At 43.9% G+C, this 20,594-nt stretch overlaps 1 protein-coding gene across 2 annotated transcripts; it reads left to right on the top strand.

Annotated features, from left to right (window-relative positions):
* Nucleotides 1-4,226: 4,226 nt before the first annotated feature.
* TMEM263 (transmembrane protein 263) lies at nucleotides 4,227-19,903 on the top strand. 2 transcript variants are annotated; one of them, XM_083834525.1, is made up of 5 exons: nucleotides 4,227-4,375; nucleotides 7,446-7,509; nucleotides 8,557-8,676; nucleotides 12,356-12,425; nucleotides 17,201-19,903. In XM_083834525.1, the coding sequence occupies exons 4-5, from the start codon at nucleotides 12,362-12,364 to the stop codon at nucleotides 17,485-17,487; spliced, it is 351 nt and encodes a 116-aa protein (XP_083690651.1). In that variant the 5' UTR covers nucleotides 4,227-4,375; nucleotides 7,446-7,509; nucleotides 8,557-8,676; nucleotides 12,356-12,361; the 3' UTR covers nucleotides 17,488-19,903. The 2 variants fall into 2 exon arrangements, with proteins under 2 accessions (XP_083690651.1, XP_083690652.1); XM_083834526.1 differs by lacking the exon at nucleotides 4,227-4,375 and adding an exon at nucleotides 4,623-4,777.
* The last annotated feature ends 691 nt before the right edge of the window (nucleotides 19,904-20,594 follow it).

Raw genomic sequence — 20,594 nt, 5'->3', positions numbered from 1 at the left:
TTTCCTTAGAGGCTTGAAGGTACGAAAGTGGGCGAGCACACACCCAATCCTTAACTCAGTCAACCTTCCACCTTTATAAAACACAGCAAAAAGCTTATGCATACACACTAATAAGTAGAGCACACAGCTGGGAAACAGCAAGAAGGAGTTTTTATTTAAAACAGGATTTAAAAAAAAAAAAAGTTGTCACAGAAGAGTTGCTGCACGGCTGTGCAGCACACCACACCTAGGAGACTAAACAGCAATGTCACCATCTAGACTTATTTATTCAAGGCAGGGACCTGACCTTTCCAGGCTCATTTGTTTCAGCAAACTTTGCTCGTGCTACTTATGACTGCTCATATTCATAAGAGTTGCAAGATTGGAACACCAAATAATTGCTGATAATGTAAAAAATGTGCGATAGTAGGAACAATACTGTTTCCTATTATAATTACCTTTTTTTTCTTTAAGAGCATAAATTAATTTGTACTCTGAGAAATTACTTCAATTACTTTGATCATTTTCCTATCAAAGGTACACTTCTAAATTGCCCACTGTACTTTCACAGATATGAAGCTTTTCTGTGATCTTTGCAAGAAATCTTAATGAACAGATTAAACAGGGTACTATAGTTCTGTTAAGTGCTGTTGAAATTATTTTGTTCCAGGTTTGTCAATGTCCTCCCAAGCATTCTCTCAGTTATACAGAGGAAATGCTACTCTGCAGGTTGAGCAACAGACACAGATTGCTTCAGGGATTGTGTGGCTTCAGTCTTGTCACTTAACCCCAAAATGACACCGTGCCCCGACCTATAAAATGAGACAATGAAATCAATTCACCTTTGTAAACACTAGGGCACCACAATAGCAGGTTAAATAGCAGTATGTAAATTTAAAATATTAATTAAGCTGACGCCAAGCACCAAGTAATCAACTTGAAACAAGCTCATTAAAAGCTCTGTGCTGGAACTAGTTGTTTAATGGCTCAGTAATGAGATGACTGTACGTTCTGCAAAATCGTGGTTCTTGATAATTTTTTTAAAGTATATAATCATATTGTGTAATGGCTTGAACTTGAGTCTACATGTAACAAAAAAGATACCTCCAAACAGTTTATCGCCTCAGACTCAGAAATGCACTCTTGCTTGTTCCCAATTTGTATTAGTATAAATCTGAAGTCAGCTGTGTTATAAAAAACAATGAGAATACTTAGGCTTTTGTGTTGGTATCCAGCACTGTAGTGGTACTTCAGTAGTATGTGTGATCTGTTACTTTCTGGGCCATCATCAAAACCGTACAAGCAGTGCATACCTCTGACTTTCTTTCCCTACACACTGCAGTCACCCGGTACTCATGGCAGGCACTTTCATTTTCTACGAGACAAGATGCATCTGCAGGTAAGACATCACACTTAAGTAAGCATGTCTCCTCACATGCAACGAGGACATTATATATGTTTGAGTGGTGTGTGCTGGTCTTTAGTCCAATCTGTTTCTGTTAGTAAGATAGTGTTGGCAGCTGGCCTCACCATTCCCACTGTAACAAATCTTGGATGTTAACCTTCCTTCCTCCCTTCCTTCCTTCATCCATCATAAATCCATCCATACCTATGTTATCTACTCAGGGAACTCATTTTTAAATCTAAAGGTGGATTTATATTTCCAGTCTGCAAATGCACAATTCTTGCCTAATCTTTCTCTACACCACAGGCACAGATCTGCAATAGGGATGTATTCACATCCGTGGCAAACAAGTTAGGAACTGGCTCCCCATACAGTCCATCTTTGGCCTTCACATATGGCTACTGTAGTTGACAGTCTCTAGATGAATCAAAACAGCAGAGGCAGAATCTCATGTGCTTTCTTCTTGTGCTCCTCATTCTGCTCTCCTGCTCAGCAAACAGTCCGCCCGGAGTTTGCTAGCCAGGCAAATGCCTACGGACATCGCCAGAACTAAGAGACCAATGCTCTCTCCACACCTTTGACTTTCCACATTGGCTACCAACAAGTAGAAAAAATGAAACTGCTGGGCACCACCATGAGGCCTAGAAGCTCAGGAAATGTAGTTCACATTTTAAATTAGCTCTGTACTGAAAGAGAACAATTCTTTCAGGACTGTTTCCTACATCTGCACTGAATCCAGCACAGCGAAATGCCAAGCCTGGCTGTAGTTCCCCGCACACAATTCAGCAGTAGAAGTAACCATAGTCATAATAATGAGATGCAAAATGTACACATTTTTACCTTCCTTCAATTTTTTTCTGCATCTGTAATCATGGTGCATTCCTAAAAACCTATAATCTAAGTGAAGGAACCACTCCTCCATGCGGGAAAGACTGAATGTTGCATTTTTTTTTCCATTTTAAAATAGCTAAGAAGCTGCTTATATGCTATTTCTAGTGAAAGAAGGCTATTTATTTAAAGACCAAATAATATTAAAGAAGTCTACTGAATATATTAGCCGCAGACAATCTTTGAGAGGATTTATGAAGTTCAATGCATGAAAAGAGAAATGAGAGAAAAGAGTCACAGTGATGACACCTCTCCAGCCAAAACCTTTCTCTCAGCTTAGATGTTGGTTTAGAAAGTAACAGGGACGCTGCCCATTTGCTTTCTTTCTTGCGGAGACCGCAGTCTGAAGCGATGTGCATCAGTTACAGCACCTGCCCGTGAGCCCCCGCTGCCAGCAGCTGCGGTCTGACGGGGAAGTTCACGCCGTCTGCTTGCTCGGCAAAACACTTCACCCGCTCAAGCTCTTCTGTTCCACCCTACGTCTTTCAAAATTTGAGGAAGAGATTTTAATCTCCACAGTCCCTTTCATTTTCAGTTACTAGCAGGCAAAATATATTTAGATGCTTCATGCTGTAAGGTTTATGGGTGATTAACTTTTATGACAGAGAAGATATTCGAGCGACGACACTTTCTCCTGCCACCAGGAATGCGAAGAGACAGGCCTGCGTTTGAAGCACAGCACCCACAGATAGCACTGCACACACCTGGGCCTTAAGGCAAGGGGTGAACAGCAGCAGTAAGAAAATCCCCTCTTCTGGAGGAACGAAAGAACAAAAGGTGGCAGGCGTCTGTCTGTTCTTGTCAGGGAGGTAAACACTGCGTGAGCTTGGAGATGCTGACCTGCCTCTCAGGTGGAAATCAAGATCATGGGATAGGACTTGCATATGTGTGTGTGTTACACCTTCAAAGAACACCAGTGATCTATGCCTCCTCTGTGCCTCGACCATCCTGAGAGACCCAAGGAACTACCCAGGCCCACAGCCTGGATTTCACTTGCTTTCTGCCGTGCTCACGTCTTCACCCGCTCTGTGCTAAAATACAGACCAAGGTCTGTGTTCTTTCAGTGGGCCAGGAGTGCTGAGTCCCCGCCGGCAGGGTTGTTCTGGTGGGTCGCATCGGTAACTCTTCCAGAGGTCCGATGAAGTGTGATGAGGAGTGTGCACACAGAGGACTGATATTTTCCAGCTTCATCTCATGCCTGCGATGCAACCCTCTGTGCTAATCCAGAGGTAAACCAGCAAAGCTGGGAGAGAAAGAGTCTGGAAAAGGCCTCTTTACACACATTTCTACAAAAACAGAGAGATCTGTGCTCCTCACTATTTTCCGTTCAGGAGCTGAGTCCACGCAGGTTGTTATGATTTGGGGGTCTGAGGATTACCCTCCACACGTGCTGCTTTGCAGAGGCAGGTGCAAGAGAAGGGGGCAGCCAGGCATAGAGCAGGGCAGAGGAAGCAGGGGGGCTATTTTGACTACACAAGTCAAGTATCACGAAGCATTTCGCAGGGTACTTGGTGTTCCCGTGCGTCTGAGTTTCTAAACTCAAACCTTCGAAGTACCCAAACAAGGGAGTTTGGGTACTCTCCCTTGGCCATGCAACGTCCACTTGTCTAACGAACTGGAAAGGGGCTGTTCACCCCCAAAGACCGTTGGAGAACAGAAACGGTGGCGGGGTTGGTGAGGGAGCACCACCAAACCGCCGTCCCCACTGTCCCGGTTCTTCTCACCGGCCATTTTGGCCACCCGCCCGCACCCACTGGGGCTCCCTTCTCCCCCCTCTTGGCACCCGGGGCGACCTCCCCCCGCCTCGGCGGTCCCCCGGCCCGCTCCCTCCGGCCCAAGGGGCCCGGGCCTTCCCAGGGGGTGCTCGGAGCGGGGTGCCCGGGGCGGGGGGGGGAGCGGGCCGAGCCTGGGTCGGTATCGGCGGCGCCTGCGCGCCCCCCGGCCGCCGAGGGGCCGCGCCGGGCGCTGGGGCGGGGTCTGCGGGCGCCGACGGGGCGGGCGGTGGCGGCGGCGGCGGGCGGGCGCCACGTCGGCAGCGGGGAACGGCGCAGGAGTAAAGTCTGCGGCGGAGCCGGGCCGCGCCGCGCCCGCTGCGCTCGGTCGGTGAGTGAGGGACGGAGCGAGCGGGGGCCGCCGGTAGCTGCGGGCAGGGGGGCGCCTCCCCGCTGAGGAGGAGGAGGAGGAGGAGGAGGAGGAGGAGGCGGCGGCGGCGGCGGCGGCGGGGACGCGCTGCCCCCCAGCCCCGGCAGGAAGCGCGGAGGCGGCTGGGCTCGGCCGGGCTCTGACGGGCACCGGCGGCGCCTCCGGGGCGGGGGGCGCGGGGAGGGCGGGCCCCGGTCCGGAGCCTCCGCCGCGGCCTCGGCTGCCACGTCAGTGCCGGTGGGGGTCCGGGGCGAGCCGCCCCCCGCGCCCCCCCTTCCCCGTGTTTGCAGTCCGCGGGGTCTGCCCCCGCGGGCTCCCCTCGCAGCGCGGCGGGATGGAGCGGAGCGGGGGAGAAGCGTTCGGGTTTGTGGGTTTTGGGTTTCTTTCGGGACCGCCAGGCTCGCTGCCTTCACCCAGCCCAGGCGTTTGCGTGGTGTGGCCTGAAAATAAGTCCGAAATAAGTCCAAAATGAGTCCCAAGCCGCTGGTTCTGGTGCTGACACCTCGCAGGTGGGGCTCAGCGCTGCCTTCTGCTCGTATGGCCGGGCTGCGGACCGGGGCTGGGATCCAGGTGCCGTCCCCAAGGAGAAGTGCCACATGGACGTGGCCGTGTCCCTGCCTCGGTGTGTCCGGAGGGCTGCTCTGGGCAGCGTGCCTTTGTGTAATCAGCAGGGCATGTGCAAGATAGCTCGCTTCAGTACACAAATACCGCTGTGTGTGCACATCGGTTTTAAGGCTGCTCGGTAAATACTGGCCGGACTTTTTTTTTTTTTTTTAGAGCTCTGTGTTTCTGTGAAGCGATGTTTCAGTAGAGCTGGTGTTGCCCTGCCAGTGCAGAGATCAATCCCAAATGGTGGTCCTTGTCTGGCAAGCGAGCAGGTCGAAATGTCAGATAGGAGCCAGCAGACAGATGAGAAACCCTGGGGAAAATGCTCACTATTTTTCATCAGTAAGAAAGTTCAGCAGCTGCTGTGTCGCTGGCTGCAAGGCAGTGTCCGGCCCCATTTTCTAGGCCTCCTAGGACAGGGCACAGAGATTGTGGGGTGTGAAAGCCCCCGGGGGAGCGGGGATGCTTGTGGGGCTGAGCTGGCAGGAGGGGCGGCCGCCAGCAGGCCTGGAGAGGTGCAGCCGGGCCTTGCTCTCTCTGGAGCTGTACCCCGGCCTTGCTGGCATTCGCCGCTGAGCTTCTGCAAACTGGCTTTGGGAGACCAGAAAATGGGGGTTCAGATTCCTGCTGCCTTTGGTTTGGTATCTTGGGTGGGAGGAAACCTGGACACCAACACCAGGGTTCCCTGGAGCCCGATCTGTACCTACCTTAGCTGAGGGTGGTAGAGAAATGCTGTGTTCCCTTACGGGTAGGTACGATGCTGTAATGTCCTGGGCAGAGTTAAGGCATTGTGGTTTTATTTCCATAAGTGGTGCCTTCTTTTTTTGGCTTCAATTGTGTAGGGTTTTGTTTCTTGCTTTTTATTTTTTTTTAATACAGTTCTATTGCGTTATCTTCACAACTGTGTGCTGAACCCTGTGAGCCTGTTATTTATACTTCTTAGGGTAGACTTGGTATCTTTTTTCTTTCTATTTTTTTTTTGTAGTCCATTCTCCTATCGGTTTAAGAACAAGTAAGCTGTGGTTCACACCTGGAAACTTCTGATGAACTTGCCCTAATTTTTCCCTGAAAACTGTGTCTTGCTCCTTTGAAATCAGCATGCTCGTTTTCAAGCCCCTCTTGCTTTGTATACAAATCTGAATTTTGAAACTTGGCTTTTAAACAGAAGGCTTGTTGAAATGTCAGCTATGCTCTTGGTTTTTAACTACGCGCTTTCTACAAGCCTGGATTTGTTTTTTTCTTACTCCAGTGCTGTTAGCATCAACTCTTTCGTCTTTCAGAAACTCAGTCAAGTGCCTCCTTTGCATGAAATAGCTGAAAAACACATTTCCACAAAGGCTGTGCTCTGAGGGTTATGTCTGAGAGGGCTAACAGCACTTAGCCCACTTGCTCATGACATGTTACAAGCACTCCTCTAGGGTGTAAAGCAAGCAGGCAAGTAGTCCAGGGATCACTTATGCTTCTTGAAGCAGTACCCTGAAGAGCAGTCACGGGTGGGATTACCTTTTCGGCTTCGCACTTATTTCCCTGTTTAATGTAGAGAGCAGAATGCTGTTACTCTGTCCAAAATGCGTTTCTTAAAGTGTCTTCCCTAGAACAAGCTTTTTCATCTGTGGGGAATACATCAGGTTCATTTTGAAGTCTGCTGCGGCTGCTGAAAGAGGGACAGGGAGCTGTACGCGTGGCGAGGGCTGTTGTTTTCTTCCAGCTCTGTAGTTCAGCCCTCTGACTGCCTGAGTTGGTGGGCAGAAGGAAGCTGTTTGTTTCGCGGTGGACAAAGACGAGGTAGCTGACGTGAACTTGTGCCAGGGGGTAGATCCAGCGCTGCCTGCTGCCGCGGCCGCCTTCTGGAGCGGCACTGTGCTGCCAAGTGAAGTTGGCCTCGTCCTTGGGTAGTTTCGTTGCTGCCCACAAATATCTGAGTGGTGGCATTGAAACAAGCCAGCTCTCACTGGCTGCTGCTCGGGCCGGGCTTGCTGAGCTGAAACAGTAGGGCTTTTTGTCCGTGAATTCAGAGAGGCAGCATGAGCATCATCTGAAGCTGGGGAAGCTGCACGCGCGTCCGTAGTGGTTAGAGCCCGCTGCTTCGTGGGAGGCTAACGTTTTACACCAGTCGCTGTCCAAGAACCGCGGGCTCATTAAGGAGAGGCTGTGTCCTGACGTTGCCCAATTACCACACGTTGTAGTAATCCTTGTGATAGCTCACGGATTAAGTAGAATCATCTCTGTTGCCCAAGAACGCAGAAGGAAAACCAATGTGTTGGTGAGATAAATCTCATACAGTTCTGGCTCCCTAAAGCCGTGCTGAGTCTGCTTCTCCCTGCCGTGGGGCTGCGTGTGAGTGGTTCCCACCATATACACATGGCAGGATCATGGCAGTAGCACTGTTCCATGAAATGTCATTAATTTATTCCCGTTCTTGCAGGTGTATGCAGAATATCTTTGGGGAAGAGCTGACCAGACATCTCCTTCACAAAGGAATATATTTGGTGAGAAATTTTTGTTTTTAACAGCTTGGATGTGAATGTATGTGTGGCTGTACCTTCACCTCCGGAACTTCGTAGAGCTTTCATTCAGGGCCCACTAACAATGTCAGCTCTCAAATTAAAATTCTCTTCTAAACCACTTCTTTCTTTATGGCCATGTAAAAGTCTAAAACTTACACGTATTTCATATTCTGACAGTATGGAAATCTGTGTTTTCTTCTTCAAAACCAATTTAAAAAGTGAGTTCCAGTTCTTTTGCTACAAAGGTTGGTGCATATTTCAATGTATTAGAAAGTATGATAAATTATCCCTTACCTCTTGAATAAGTAGTCCATTCATGAACGTGGAGGGAAAGAAACAGCCAGTAGTTTATATATGTTCTTGTTCAAAAACTCCCTTAAGATCTGCATTTATTTCTACTACTTCACTAAGAAAACACAAAGCTTATGTACTTACCTGCACAAATGACAAAGGAGACTGGAAGGTGCCACTGATAGACCAGATGTGTGCTTCGTTAACGTCCATATGAGTTCTGCCAGATCTCAAGGAGATCTGAACTCCTTGATTTTGTGTGATCACTGAGTGTGTGTGTTAAATGAAGCATGAGTCTTTTGTCCCAGTGACACGAGACATTGAATTTGAGATCACAGGACGAAAATACCAAAGAGATCTATTTGATTACTTCTCCCCCGTCCTTTTTCTTTTTCTTTTTACCAGTCTTACTAAAATTTGAAGAAGGTTCTGAAAAACGTATCATAAAAATTCTAAAGTTCAGCTTTGCCTTGTTGCATGTGCTTGCAATATTGTTAACTTTGCTGTTGTATTCTGCGTGTCTGCGAGATTCAGTGTACGGGGAACTTTGAATCTGCAGCTTCTGATTTAAGCTCCCAAGGTGCTTTAATCAATGCCATGTAGGAATGGCCTAAATCTTCCCACAAAACCTTACCCTTGCACCTCCAGATTAGTGCCTTAGGTGTTGGCTGAGAGTTTTAATCTCTTCTGTCTCTCATGAATTTTGCTTTCTCTTCTCTTGTGGGGACACACCTTCAGCAGGGAGAGTGAAAAGGAATCTCCCTCAGGATACGCTACAGTCTGGTGACAGAGGACTACCTTGCAAGGTGGGACGGACGAGCTTGGATCTTATTAGACTGAGGAGGCATTGAATTGTAGGTGAGTGCTTTCACTAGGATGATGTTATGTAAAAGATAGAAAACCAGGAAACCGCTTACTAACTCCAATTTTTAAAGAAAAATTATATTCATGCCCTCTTCTTCTGAAGATTACATGAAGTCTTTTGCCACCACGAAGTTATTCCATATCCTTGACCTCCATTAATAGAAATATGTTAAATCTCTGGACGCGAGCCAGGTTCAGGACATGCTTCTGTGCTCAGAATTTCCTCTTCACCAGATAAGCTACACACTGTTTAGCACACAGGATTTTGGGTCATTTTTCAGAGGCTCTTAAGTCTCCTGACACACAAAACTAGATAGAACAATGTACACGAACTGTAACCTAGATATCTTAAAATTTCATGCTCAAGCCCTTTGTTGGAGGTAGGTCTTGAGTCTGCGTTTCACAGAAGAGCTATAGAAAAACAAAAGGACTTGTGATTGTGCTTTGTGAGCTCTCCCCTGTGCCAAGTTCTGTTTTGGGTCAAGCTGTACGCCTTTTCTGATGGTGATTTGATTCTGTTTTCCCTTACGCTGGGACAGTAGGACAGCTGTGAAACTCCTCACAAGTTCATTAGGTACACCTCTTCCAGCATCATTGGAGTGCTTCCAGGCACCCACAGAACCATGAATCACGTAAAAGCTTTCAACTTTCTGGTCTCCAGATGCCTGAACGCTCCCTTCTCTGTAGGATGAAATCAGTCCCATCAAGAGTGCCTTGTTTTTCCTTAGCTGCTTTGTTCAGACTGGTGAAGTTCTCTGCTGACTTCTGGGGTCTTAAAACAGCAGTTTCCATAGAACACCATAGTCCATATAGTTTTAGGAGAGTGGAGCATTTCTGTGGTTTAAAAGGAGTTCTAATTGTATTAGATTGTTAGAAGGTGAGTGATACATTAGGTAAAAATCTGATGTACCTTTTAAAAAGTAGCTTGTGCTCAAAATTTCCATAACCTTGACCTTTTGGGGAAGGTAGCAAGGGGAGGGAATGCGTCAGTGTTTTTATGTGGTGCTGCAATTTTTCACTTCTTTTTTCTTCTCTAATACTTCGTCACTAAACCAGAAGCTCTGCTGTGAAGGTCCCCTGCCAATACACTGCTTTACTCATTTATCTTTGCTAGGAGCTGCACGTAAATCTGACAGTCACCTAACCTGGATTACAGGGAGCTATGAAGCAGTCTTCTCCCCATGTTACCTGTTTGCCAGATTTACTCTAGTCCTTTCCATTGGACAGGGCTTGCCTTTAATAAATACTTAGATGGTGCCTAGCACAATAGATCCTTGATATTTCATGGGGCCATATCTACTGTCAGCACTGTTGTGTCCAGTACTTTCCTAGTAGTGGAAAATACTGAAGCTTACACAGTATTGTAACACTTTCTAGCATTTTGCCATATTCAAAACTAATTTCCATCTGTCCTCTAAACTTGTTTATAATCCCAGTATTTTATCTGTGCTCGTGAAATTAAATTATTTTTTCTGAGGCTCTTATGAAGAATTCTGGAAAGAACCTTTTGGGAGTTCAAGCAGTGAATTTCATCTGGGGTTATTTTGGGAGCTGCATGCAGGTTAGGTACAGGGGATTTAAATGCATTGTAGAGGTTGTTCTTCATAATGACTAATTATTCTCTGTCCTAATTCATTTGGGTCTCCCTTGAGTCTTTACAATTATTTTTGTCACTTTTCCTGTGTTTGAAGTAAGGTATGGTAGGTTGTAATCTTCTTTTTCTAAGGATTTTTCCTAATGCAGCAAATTAAAATCTCCTTCCTAATGCAGTAATCATCTTAATGATCAAAATGACCACCTGTTAAGTAGCAACACAGTTATTTAGTTGTGCACAGAAGTTCCGACTGAAATGTCAGGCCTGTCAGTTTCTTGCAGTATCTGCCTTATGTTTCTTACAGTGCTTGGTATGTTTGAGTTAGGAGATACAAAAACATCCATGTGTCTTTATCTCAGTGGAGATGAAATCCTTGTATATGTTCCAGCTCGCAATAATAATGAGAATAAATGCAAAGGAATTGCTTGGCACCGAATCTGTTTTTTTCACAGAACCCTGGACCACCTCTGTTTCACCCTGGGATCTGTCAGGCTCTTTATTTTTTTTAACGAGGAATTACATAACTGCTACGTTTTCCAACTGCCTCTTAGCCTTCATGTATTTAGTCTTCCATAATGATGTGCTGTGACGCACTTCCCTGTTTCTCAGCTTCCACGTTTGCATTTCTGGCTTTTGAAATGTGCTTGTTAGGCATTGCCATAAAATTAGCCATATTGCTGGTAGATGTTGTTGCTTGCTTTCCCGTTCATCTTCTTCTGTAGAGATACCTGCGTTTTCGCAGTCATGAACTGATGCCCTTAGTGCTGGTTGCGAGGAATTTTAATATTCAATTTAGGCTTTCTTCTCATCCAAAGATCTATCGCTCAGCGTGTGGGTGCAGGTTCTTACTGTGATGGTTTGACTTCATAATTACATTGTGAGGGTTTTAGCTGCTGTTTTCCAGGTGAGTCTTCCTACCCTTGAGTTCTGCTTCTGCCTCCTCATCCCTTTTTTAGATCTCAGCCCCTGCTTTCTTCTCACCCACCTGAACTGCAGAGAGGTCTGGGCACGGCAGGAGGGGCTGGAATTCTTGTGGTGGTCAGTGAGTCCAGGAAGAAATCGAGCGATGTAAAGGGATTGTGCTTGTTCAGGGAGAAGGCAAATAAGAAAGTCACTGGCGAGGCAGGAAAACGGAAGGATGCTGAGTGGCACAACGCAGCTTGTTTTTTTTCATTCTCCTTTTCCTAACCTCGGTACCTTCTGAGGAGAGAAAGCAGGGTTGGCAGGAGGGCTCAGAGGAGGAGGTAGGTCTTGGTGCGGAGGCATGCTTTGGTGGGGGAGGTCCTGCACCAGGCATTGCTTTCTTCCCCACAGGAGGGGAGATGCAGTGAGCAGCGCTGCTGATTAGAGCTTTCTCTTGTGCTTCCCCTTCCCTTTGGGGACTGCTGTGCCAGAACTGCTGTAGGAAATAGCTTTTGGTGTTTTTTCAGTAAATAAGAGTAATAAAAAACTACCTGTTTCTGAAATGTTTTCATTGGAAAGTTTGTGCATAGTTAAAATACCCCAATTCCGCTGCTATCACTGCATTGTGTAGGCAGTACCGTTACAAGATAACTAGAGTGTTTTTATTGCATTTATTTCATCTTTTTTTTCTTTCCTGGCATTTATTCAAATTCTCCTGCAAGGACTTGTTTCTCCAAGCTACTGCTTTCTAGGTCTTAACTGATCTTACAGGCATGCTGCTGTTGTTTTTCTAGTGTTTGCCAGCAGGATCACTAACCTTTTATTTTGTAGTACATAAACATAGGCTATCGCATGGCGGTGGATGTTTTGTTTTCATGCTGTTTTTGCCTGATCGCTTCTTAGGTTTGAGATGTGCTTAGCGTAGGGTGACCGCTCTCTCTAGGCCTGCTGACCCGATGGGGGCATCGATTCCCTCTCCAGTATTGAGTCTGCTAGAATTGTGCACGGTCTGATAATGAAAAGTGCAGTAATTAAGCAACAGATGCTAGCTTATCTAGTAATGAAAAATAATAAGTTCCTATTCTGGGGAGCTTGAACTACGTGAATTTTAGATTCAGGATTTACAGTATTGCTTTGGCAGAAGAGATGTACAGAATATGTGAATTTATCTTTTAGGCAATAATGAATCAAACGGACAAAAATCAACAGGAAGTCCCATCCTACCTTCATGATGAACCGCCAGAAGGTATGTATTAGTTTTCATAATACCAAGTAAGTTTACAGAAATTCACCTAAAGTGCAATTATTTGAAAGAAAACAACACCCTGCAACCTAAACTCTCTAACTTTTAAGTAACGGTAAATAACCCAGCCCTGGGATAGGATGGGCCTGCAATTCTTGTTCACTTCTGCATTACCCTGATAGAAACCCACTGAATACAATTTGGTTAATAATTCTACCGATAAATTACAGAGAAGGTGGGCAGATACCGGAGGATGTAACTTGCAGATAAGTTTCAGGAGATGTGAATTGGTCTGCTGAGCATTTGTTTCTGCTGTCCATATGTGAGATGAAAAGAGCTCGGCTTTGCTCTTGGGTGCCTTGCTGAGTTCATAGTACTTGTGACTTTTAAACAAGATGAGCTTACTGCTGCTTCTGGAGAGGTTTTTTTTTCCATAATAAAATTAATTGTGGTTTTAACTGTTGACTTACTCTCATGTTTCCGTGAAAACAAAGAAACGCTTGACTTTGTTAATGCAGTGGCATCTTGGTCCCATGAACCAAATGAATTTTACATCAGTTATTAGATCTGCAGAGGAAATGAAGTTGAGAATGAGCAATATTCCCGTCTAGGCTGTGGACCAGCTGCACCGTGAGGAATCCTGTTTGCATAGTATTGCTGAGAGCATACTAGATCAAAAACTGTTCTGGGCACAGAAGTTGTCTGGATTTTGTCTTCTCTTGCTTTAAGACCAAATGTATCGGATGTAGAGGTCAGCAAGTCCTGATTCCTCTCATTTCATTACTCTTCAATTTATAATGGTAATTTAAAGCGCTCTTAGCAGGGTATTCTTTCTGCAGCTTTTATACATCGTTTAACTGAACAATTTACTTCACTTGAACAACAGTATTGTCCCCTAGCTGCAGCAGACTGGGGTCAAGTGGAATAGCTTGCTATTTTCTTAATGACTATTAGATGGGAAGCGCAAGTACAAGAAGATGAGAGGAAAGGGAGAAGTAGTTCTTTGTAGCACAGTGGTTCTTAAGCTGTACTATGCATGAACTTGTTACGGGGTAATGTTAGAAGAAAATATTTCTTTTTAAGTTCTTATGGGGTTGTCAAGATCCTAGAAGCATTTCTGAAAACAAATGCCAGGTTGGAACCTGTGCCCTAGTACATGTTACATTCTAGTCTAACTTCATAGGCTTTTTTTCTTTTTTTTTCTTCCCCCTTAAAGATTGGGCTGTGTTTTTAACACATTAAACCTCACATATAAAATCTGAACAGTGGCCTGGTTGGTAAATCATAACCGATTCTTCCATGAGGAAGATGGTGAAACAGCAGGGATTTTTTTTTTTTTGAATCTTTCTAGAATATTGAGTAGTTTGTCCAGATTCAGAACATAACAGCAGGGCTCCATCATCACTCACTAGTGCAGGGTTTTATTTAAAATTTGTGAGTAACTAAGACTTGCTTTCTTCTGCGCAGTTTCTTATTTCAATGTGGAAATAATCAATTTGGGTATGTAGTTTAAACAGATGGAGAAGGCTGCCGTAGTTAGGAGGAGGAGTGGAATGAAATACAACTCATCTTAATGGAACCACCATCCTTTAGGGCCTTCTTTTCCTTTTGCTTTATGGGCAGTCTTCAAGCCCTGTGAGTTTAGTAAAATATTGGAATACCCTAGAACATCCCTATTTTAGATGTCATACAAAGCTATCATATGTGATATTCTTACAGCATTGCAAAAAGATGGCCAGTTGTGGATGGAAGGCTACCAGTTCGACACTGGCCAAGAAGATTGGCTCTGAACTGGCTGCCAAAGAAAATTCTTAGAGGAAAGGCTCCATTCCAAAACCAATTTGCTGTTTTGTTTTGCCCTTTTTTTTTTTTTTTGTAAAGCTATAAAATAGTTCCAGCTTGTCCAAATGACGCTTGACCAGCTTGGTGCCCAAAGGCTTTAAGGAAATGAGTATATAGAAGCTTTTCTGCTCTTACTTTCTATGAGTAATACTTCTCTCATGTTTTACTTTCCTTACTTTTGCGGTCTATGTTCAAACTGTGGTTCGCTGTCAGTCTCTTTCAGTGGGAAGTTGGTTTCAAGGTACTGTGGCAGAGCCAACCCCTGAACAAGGAATGCGTGTCATTTTCTCCCTAGATTTAGCAACATGCTGTCTTTTTAGCTTTCTCGTACTGATAAGGAACAAGGAGACCAGGAATGTATATCCTAGAACAGTAATTGACCAACAATTTTAAAAAAAATAAATCTTTAAAGGCTTTTTGTATGTAAATGTTAATTCTGATCTCTACTTGCTTGTGTTGGCAGTGCATTTGTGCTGGAGATGTTCAGGCTGAGGGCTACAGGTGTAGAATGAACCAGCAAGAGTATTACCTGGCCTTACGTAAAAGGCTGTCATCTACATTCCTACAACCCTTCTTGTTATCCGTACAGATTTCTTAAGTAAGAGAGACTAGTATAAGATGGAAGCATTTTTAATATCTTTGCTTCCTTGAGTGGCACTGTTGCTTTCTTATGACTTTTTTCCAATATTTAAAAAGTTCTTTCATTTGGGCAGCATCTTTTCTTTGAATTATTTTGGACGCACACGTAGGAATTCTGACTTTAGCATTTTTTAAAATGAATCCGGAGTCCTGGGTCACTCGTGGCGTTAACCACAAAGTCATTGGATATGCATGGGAAGTTCACCATAGTTTTCATCTTGTAGCACATGAGTGCTCGGAGTTGACTCTTGGAAACTCTTCTCAGTGCAAGTTGTCAGCAATCAGAGCTTAACAAATCTTCATGGGAGACAGAGACCTCTTCTGCTGCTTCTCCTATGGCACGTCACAATATGGAGTGAATATGTTGACAAGGGCTGGATACAGGTCTTCGGTGGATCTAGATCTGATTTTTTATTTTTATTTTTTTTTTGTCTAGCTTCTATAGATTCATTGTCTTCTTTCAAGCATGTTCTTTCTGCTGCAGACTCCTTCCCCTCTTTTTTTTAGTGGTTGCTTCTTCCTTAGCCCTGCCCACTGGGTTTCCACTTGCTCTTTTCTTGGTTCCCCCTGCTGTTTTTCCTTAGGAAAGGGAAACATATCCACTAAATCCCATATATTACCTCCAGGTAGCTAGAAATTATAAAAAAAAAAACTTTGTGGCTTCTAGCATTCTTGTTAACTAGCTGTCTCCTGACACTGTTTTCTCTGAAACTTGTTCTAAAATAGTCTTTGGGGATGGTGAGGAATTAACAAGGCAGGAGCTGGGACGTGCTTAGCTATCCGACATGGTCATGAAGACTGGAGATTTCTCAAGGTTCGTACCAAAAACACCTTGCAGACAAACACGTGCCAGGGCTAAGCTAGTTTATAGGTGTAGTAGGTGATAGGTTGTTGTGTGCTTAAATACAGTGTTAACATACTGTCAGTGCAAAACAAACCGCTTCAGAAGTCCTGTTTCTTTCCAGATTAGTTGGAGTTTATGCAGTAGTGGCATGTGGAGTTACAGTCCTAGCTCATTTTAGAGAAAAGGTGTATGTATCTCCAGGATTTTGAGGCCTACAGTTAAAAACATGGACTACTTTACTAAACTAGAGGACTAAATGGGTAGTTCTGGGAGTCTTTCTATTACTCTAGCACTTTTTATTAGTTTGAAGCTAAGAAATCGTACCATAAATGTGGAATATGTATCAATTTACGGCATACAGCAGAGAACCATGCAAAATACAAGTTAAAACATAACATTCAAAAGGAAAAACAGATTTAGATGGTCAACAACATGCAGAAATCCTATGGCTTGAGTTTTTTGTTTTTGTGTGTCATATTAGGATTTCTGTTGGGAGCCTGTCAATACTGCTACTACTGCCTTTGGGGACAATTTTTTGCATTTAATGAGCTCATTAGAAGGTATTTGGCTGGTTGACTTTTTTCACCTTTCCTATCTGAACTACAGAAAACACCTTTTGAAAAGAAAATCAGGTTTGTGTAGATGTTGAAGAAAGGAAAAGATACTGTGAAGGCTTTGCATCAATTTTGTCCTCCTCATACTTCTTTTGACTCGTGATTGCTCTTCTGTTCGTAACCTCCTTTCCCTCCTTTGTGACCCCTGCATACAACCCTTGTAAACACGTCTTTAAAACAGTCACTAGTAAGGAAAGAAACAGCTGTCTCTCAAGGTGAGCTCTTCTCAAAGAACAGCTGTTTTCTAATAAACCTCAGGCTCCTCTTCTCCAGGAAACTTTTTCCAGGCTTTTGAGACTTGTACAACACTGTTCTGCTGCTGGTTTGATTAGGTGATTGTTTGCAGTTGTTTTCTTTTTCCAGTTTTGGTTTCCTTTTTTTTTTTTTTTGGACAGGGTGGGAGGATGTTTTAGCAACCTGGCCCTGTGGGTTAATTCTGAATACTGGGATGGAGGGGAGCAGGAGTGTTCCCATGTCATTAATGAAATCCAGAAGTGAGGCTAACATGGCCGTAAGACTTTAAAGAGCCTGAAAGGGTGGCAGTGCACACAGAAGACTGGGGTGTATCACCATTTGGGAGCTATACACCTGATATTTGTAGGCTCCGTGTTGACTTGTTTCAGAAAGCAGCATTGAGGTATATCTCCCTGCAGCAAAGTCTCCTCTCCTCTTTGGTTATCAGTGGTGGTGTATGAGCATCCAAGAAAAACAACCTGTAAGGTAAATATATGCTGTGTGCAGGGGTTGTTAGGCTGTAAAAGGAAATGCTTATGAATAACTCTTCTGAAAATGCTTTAATCACGGCGCTATGATTGACTCAATGTTGTTTCCTCCCTCAGGTGCGCTAAAGGACCACCCGCAGCAGCAGCCGGGCATGCTTTCCCGTGTGACTGGTGGCATCTTCAGTGTAACGAAGGGAGCTGTTGGTGCCACGATTGGGGGTGTTGCTTGGATTGGAGGGAAGAGCTTGGAAATTACCAAAACAGCAGTCACGTCTGTGCCTTCGATGGGAGTAGGGCTAGTCAAAGGGAGTGTTTCTGCTGTGGCTGGAGGTGTTTCAGCTGTAGGATCTGCTGTTGCAAGTAAAGTGCCTTTAACGGGAAAGAAAAAGGATAAGTCTGACTAAAGCCAAAACTGAGAGACATACGTGATTCTCCAGAATATTACATCGGCGGCATTAAAATCTGCTGAGATTTGGACCATGAGAAGCCATGCGTCTTAGACACTCCATCTTCTACAGAGCTGTGCAAGTAACTTAATTTCATCTGAAAAGGACAGAAGCAGCTTGGGTAGCACAGTGTCTGAAGATTTGTTAGAGCCTAGATTCAAGCTTTGTATCTGGTGAAATGTTAACACTTGATAACTATAGAAGTGAGTACGTGTATCTGAAGGGATTATACATATTTGAATATTCACTTACTGTAAGTCTTGCAGTTTGGGACTAAAATGTGAACATAGAAACTTAACTTGGTGATGTCTGCCGTACCATCTATTTGATGAGGTGCCGTTTACTGTCCTCAGTGGCATCCACATCTTCCTGCTAAGGATCCTTGAGCTGTGTAATGGCGTTATTGGATGTGCCTAAATAGTTACAAAACTGTGTTCGTAGGAAGCCTGAAAATTATCAATGCATTCTGCCAGAGAGAACTGGCAGCAAACAGAACTGGAGGTGTGCAGAAATTGGAAATGAGTGGGAGATAGGAGGTGACAAAGTTTGTAACATGGTAGAAGGGATCATAAAAACTAACTTAATGCCTTATTCAAAAAAAAATCTCTTTACTAGGTGAAGCTGTGTAAGCTGTGTCCTGTTGTTTCTGTACAGTTCACAGAACAAGCTTTAGAGACTTTATGACTCCTAGTATCTGAAACTTTTAGTCAGTTTTTACTGAATACAAGATTGCAAAATCTCAGGTGTATTTAATGATATGCATCTATTTCCTGCAAGTGAACACTTGCTTCTGATCAATTTCTTAGACACTAGAAAAAATGAGGGCTTCATGGAAACTGGGCAGGTGTTTGTGGTCATCTAGCACAACTGTGTAACTTGAAAGAAATTACTTGGTGTTGCTGGGAACCACTGAAGAACTAGCGAAACTTTTTCAGCTCCGTGGTGTGCCAGGTTAGTTTCTTGCTCTGTTTAAACAAATGCAAGAATTTTTCACTACATCTTTATCTCACACTTTGCATTTTGATTTTGAGGAAAATGCAATACTTTTATTTAAAAATAAACCAAAAACAGGCATATGAGGCCTTAAAAAAAAACCTTATATATATTGTCCAAGTAAACTGTATACTGACAGATTCCAAACTTTGACACACCTCAAACGAGAACATCTATAGGTCCTCTGCAGTATGTGAGGCAAAACGCACTCCTAAGACACAGCTTGAGGTTGCCTTAAAATAGAAGCTGTTGGTGACTTTTGTTTTTCCCCCACGTGCTGACTTTGCAAATAAGTAACTTCTTTGGAAGCCCATAATAGAAGGCTGTGAACATTGTGTATGCAGTATTTTCTTAAACTCGTGTTCCTACAAAAAACTTCTAAGCATGTAAAAGCTTACTTTTTCAGTGGCTATGGTTGTACAAGAAAGATATATAGGGAGACTTTTTAGAAATTAAAAAATCAAAATGTATCACGTGTCTAAAACTCGCTCCTATATTTATGGGTGTTGAAAGTAAACTGTAGATTATGGTACAGTAGTAACCTAGTCTCTCTGAGCCATTGGTACTTCCGCTGCAGTCTGGAACAACTTTATTTGGTATCAGTGATTGCTGTTTACGTTGGTGGCATGGTATTACCACACATAATGATTTGGGGTGATGGGGAAGAGCAAACCCAACAGGTAGACTTCTCCGCTCATCTTGTTAGTTGCACCAGCTGCTTAGCTCCAATCTGCTGGAAGCGTGCAGTGAGGTAAGTCTATGCAATAAATGCAATACTTAACTATTTTTATACTCAAAAGCTAGCAGTACGGAACGTGGTTTGGTTTAAAGATCCCAGTTAGCTACAGAAATGAGCAGGCTTGGCCACAAGGAGCAGTCTAGCTGCAGCAAGTGATTTAACGTGGTCGGCTCCCCCCTAGTTTCTGATGTAGACATACCCCAGAGTGCCACCAGTGAACTCTACGAGTCAGCTGTTCGGGACCACAGTGGGATTTGTGACACTCTACCAAACCCTTCCTAATCATTTTCTGAGGACACAAATGTTGAACTGGTCGTACCCCCCCTTTTTTTATGGCATTCTTTAAACTTTTATGCTATGAAACTTGCTGCAAAATGAGCATGGTCTGAGATAAGCAATGTTAGAGCTGTAAAAAGCTGCCAGCACTTCGTTATGTTTTGTTCTTAGCATATCCTGTAGTTATTACTTCTGAATCTTGTAAGTGAAATGCTTTAACATGGCATATGGTTTTAGTTTTGGAAAAGAGCTTTGTCCTATATTCTGCGTATTTCCCATTTGCTTATGCAAGTCACTTCTTAAGAACTTGTTCTGATTCTGTCCTGACACTTGTGAAACATTAAATTGTTGCTGTTTCAGACTTTTTGAAAGCTTCCTTAGTTACTTTGTGGAGAAACGCAGATTAGTAAATGCTTAGGTGTGACTCTTCATGCTGTATCATGGCCTAGGGAACCTGGATCTAAATTGTACTGAGCAGCTCTTAGCAAAAACCTCACTTTGCGGTGGTGTCTGCGCATAGACACAATGCAAAATCCTCTTCACTGCTTTTTTGTGGTGTTTTTTTTTTCCTCTTGGGAACTAAAGGTTGGGGATACCCACTTTTAAGATCATAGGGAGTTGAACGGAATATGGAACCTTATTTAAAGAAAAAACAAACTTATTTTTGTGGCCCCCCATTTCGAAAGGGGAAATGTTTATGAAGACAACTTGTATGCCTGACTGCTCGTTCTATAGAGAAAGGCTGGGCTGTGGACTTTTATGTGCAAATATTAAACAGTATAAACAGTTCATATTCACTGTAACAGCAAGAGTTTAGGAAGAAGATTTCAGTGCTGTAGTAGTCTCTAAGAAAATGTTTTGGTAACTGGGACTTACCAGAGATTTCATTATAAATGTATCTGGGAAGAGACAAAGAGTTATGAATGAAGGATTGAATGAATTTGGGTCTGCTAGTATGGAAAAAGTCTTTCTCTTCATGCTTTTGGTTTGAAAGGGGAAGGGTGGGGGAATTGAAACATTCAGAAGGGAAAATGAGCTTAGGATAAGTCAGGCTGTG

Source organism: Anser anser (assembly GCF_964211835.1).
Source record: "Anser anser genome assembly, chromosome: 1".
Taxonomy (NCBI): Eukaryota; Metazoa; Chordata; class Aves; order Anseriformes; family Anatidae; genus Anser; species Anser anser.
Note: the sequence above shows the minus strand (reverse complement) of the source record. Positions and strands in the feature narration are given on the sequence as shown.

Excerpts from the sequence above, each read along its gene's own strand:
- TMEM263 (XM_083834525.1), top strand. The coding sequence starts at position 12,362 with ATGAATCAAACGGACAAAAATCAACAGGAAGTCCCATCCTACCTTCAT. Across the intron at positions 12,426-17,200 it reads TCATGATGAACCGCCAGAAG|GTGCGCTAAAGGACCACCCG; the intron begins GTATGTATTAGT and ends TTCCTCCCTCAG.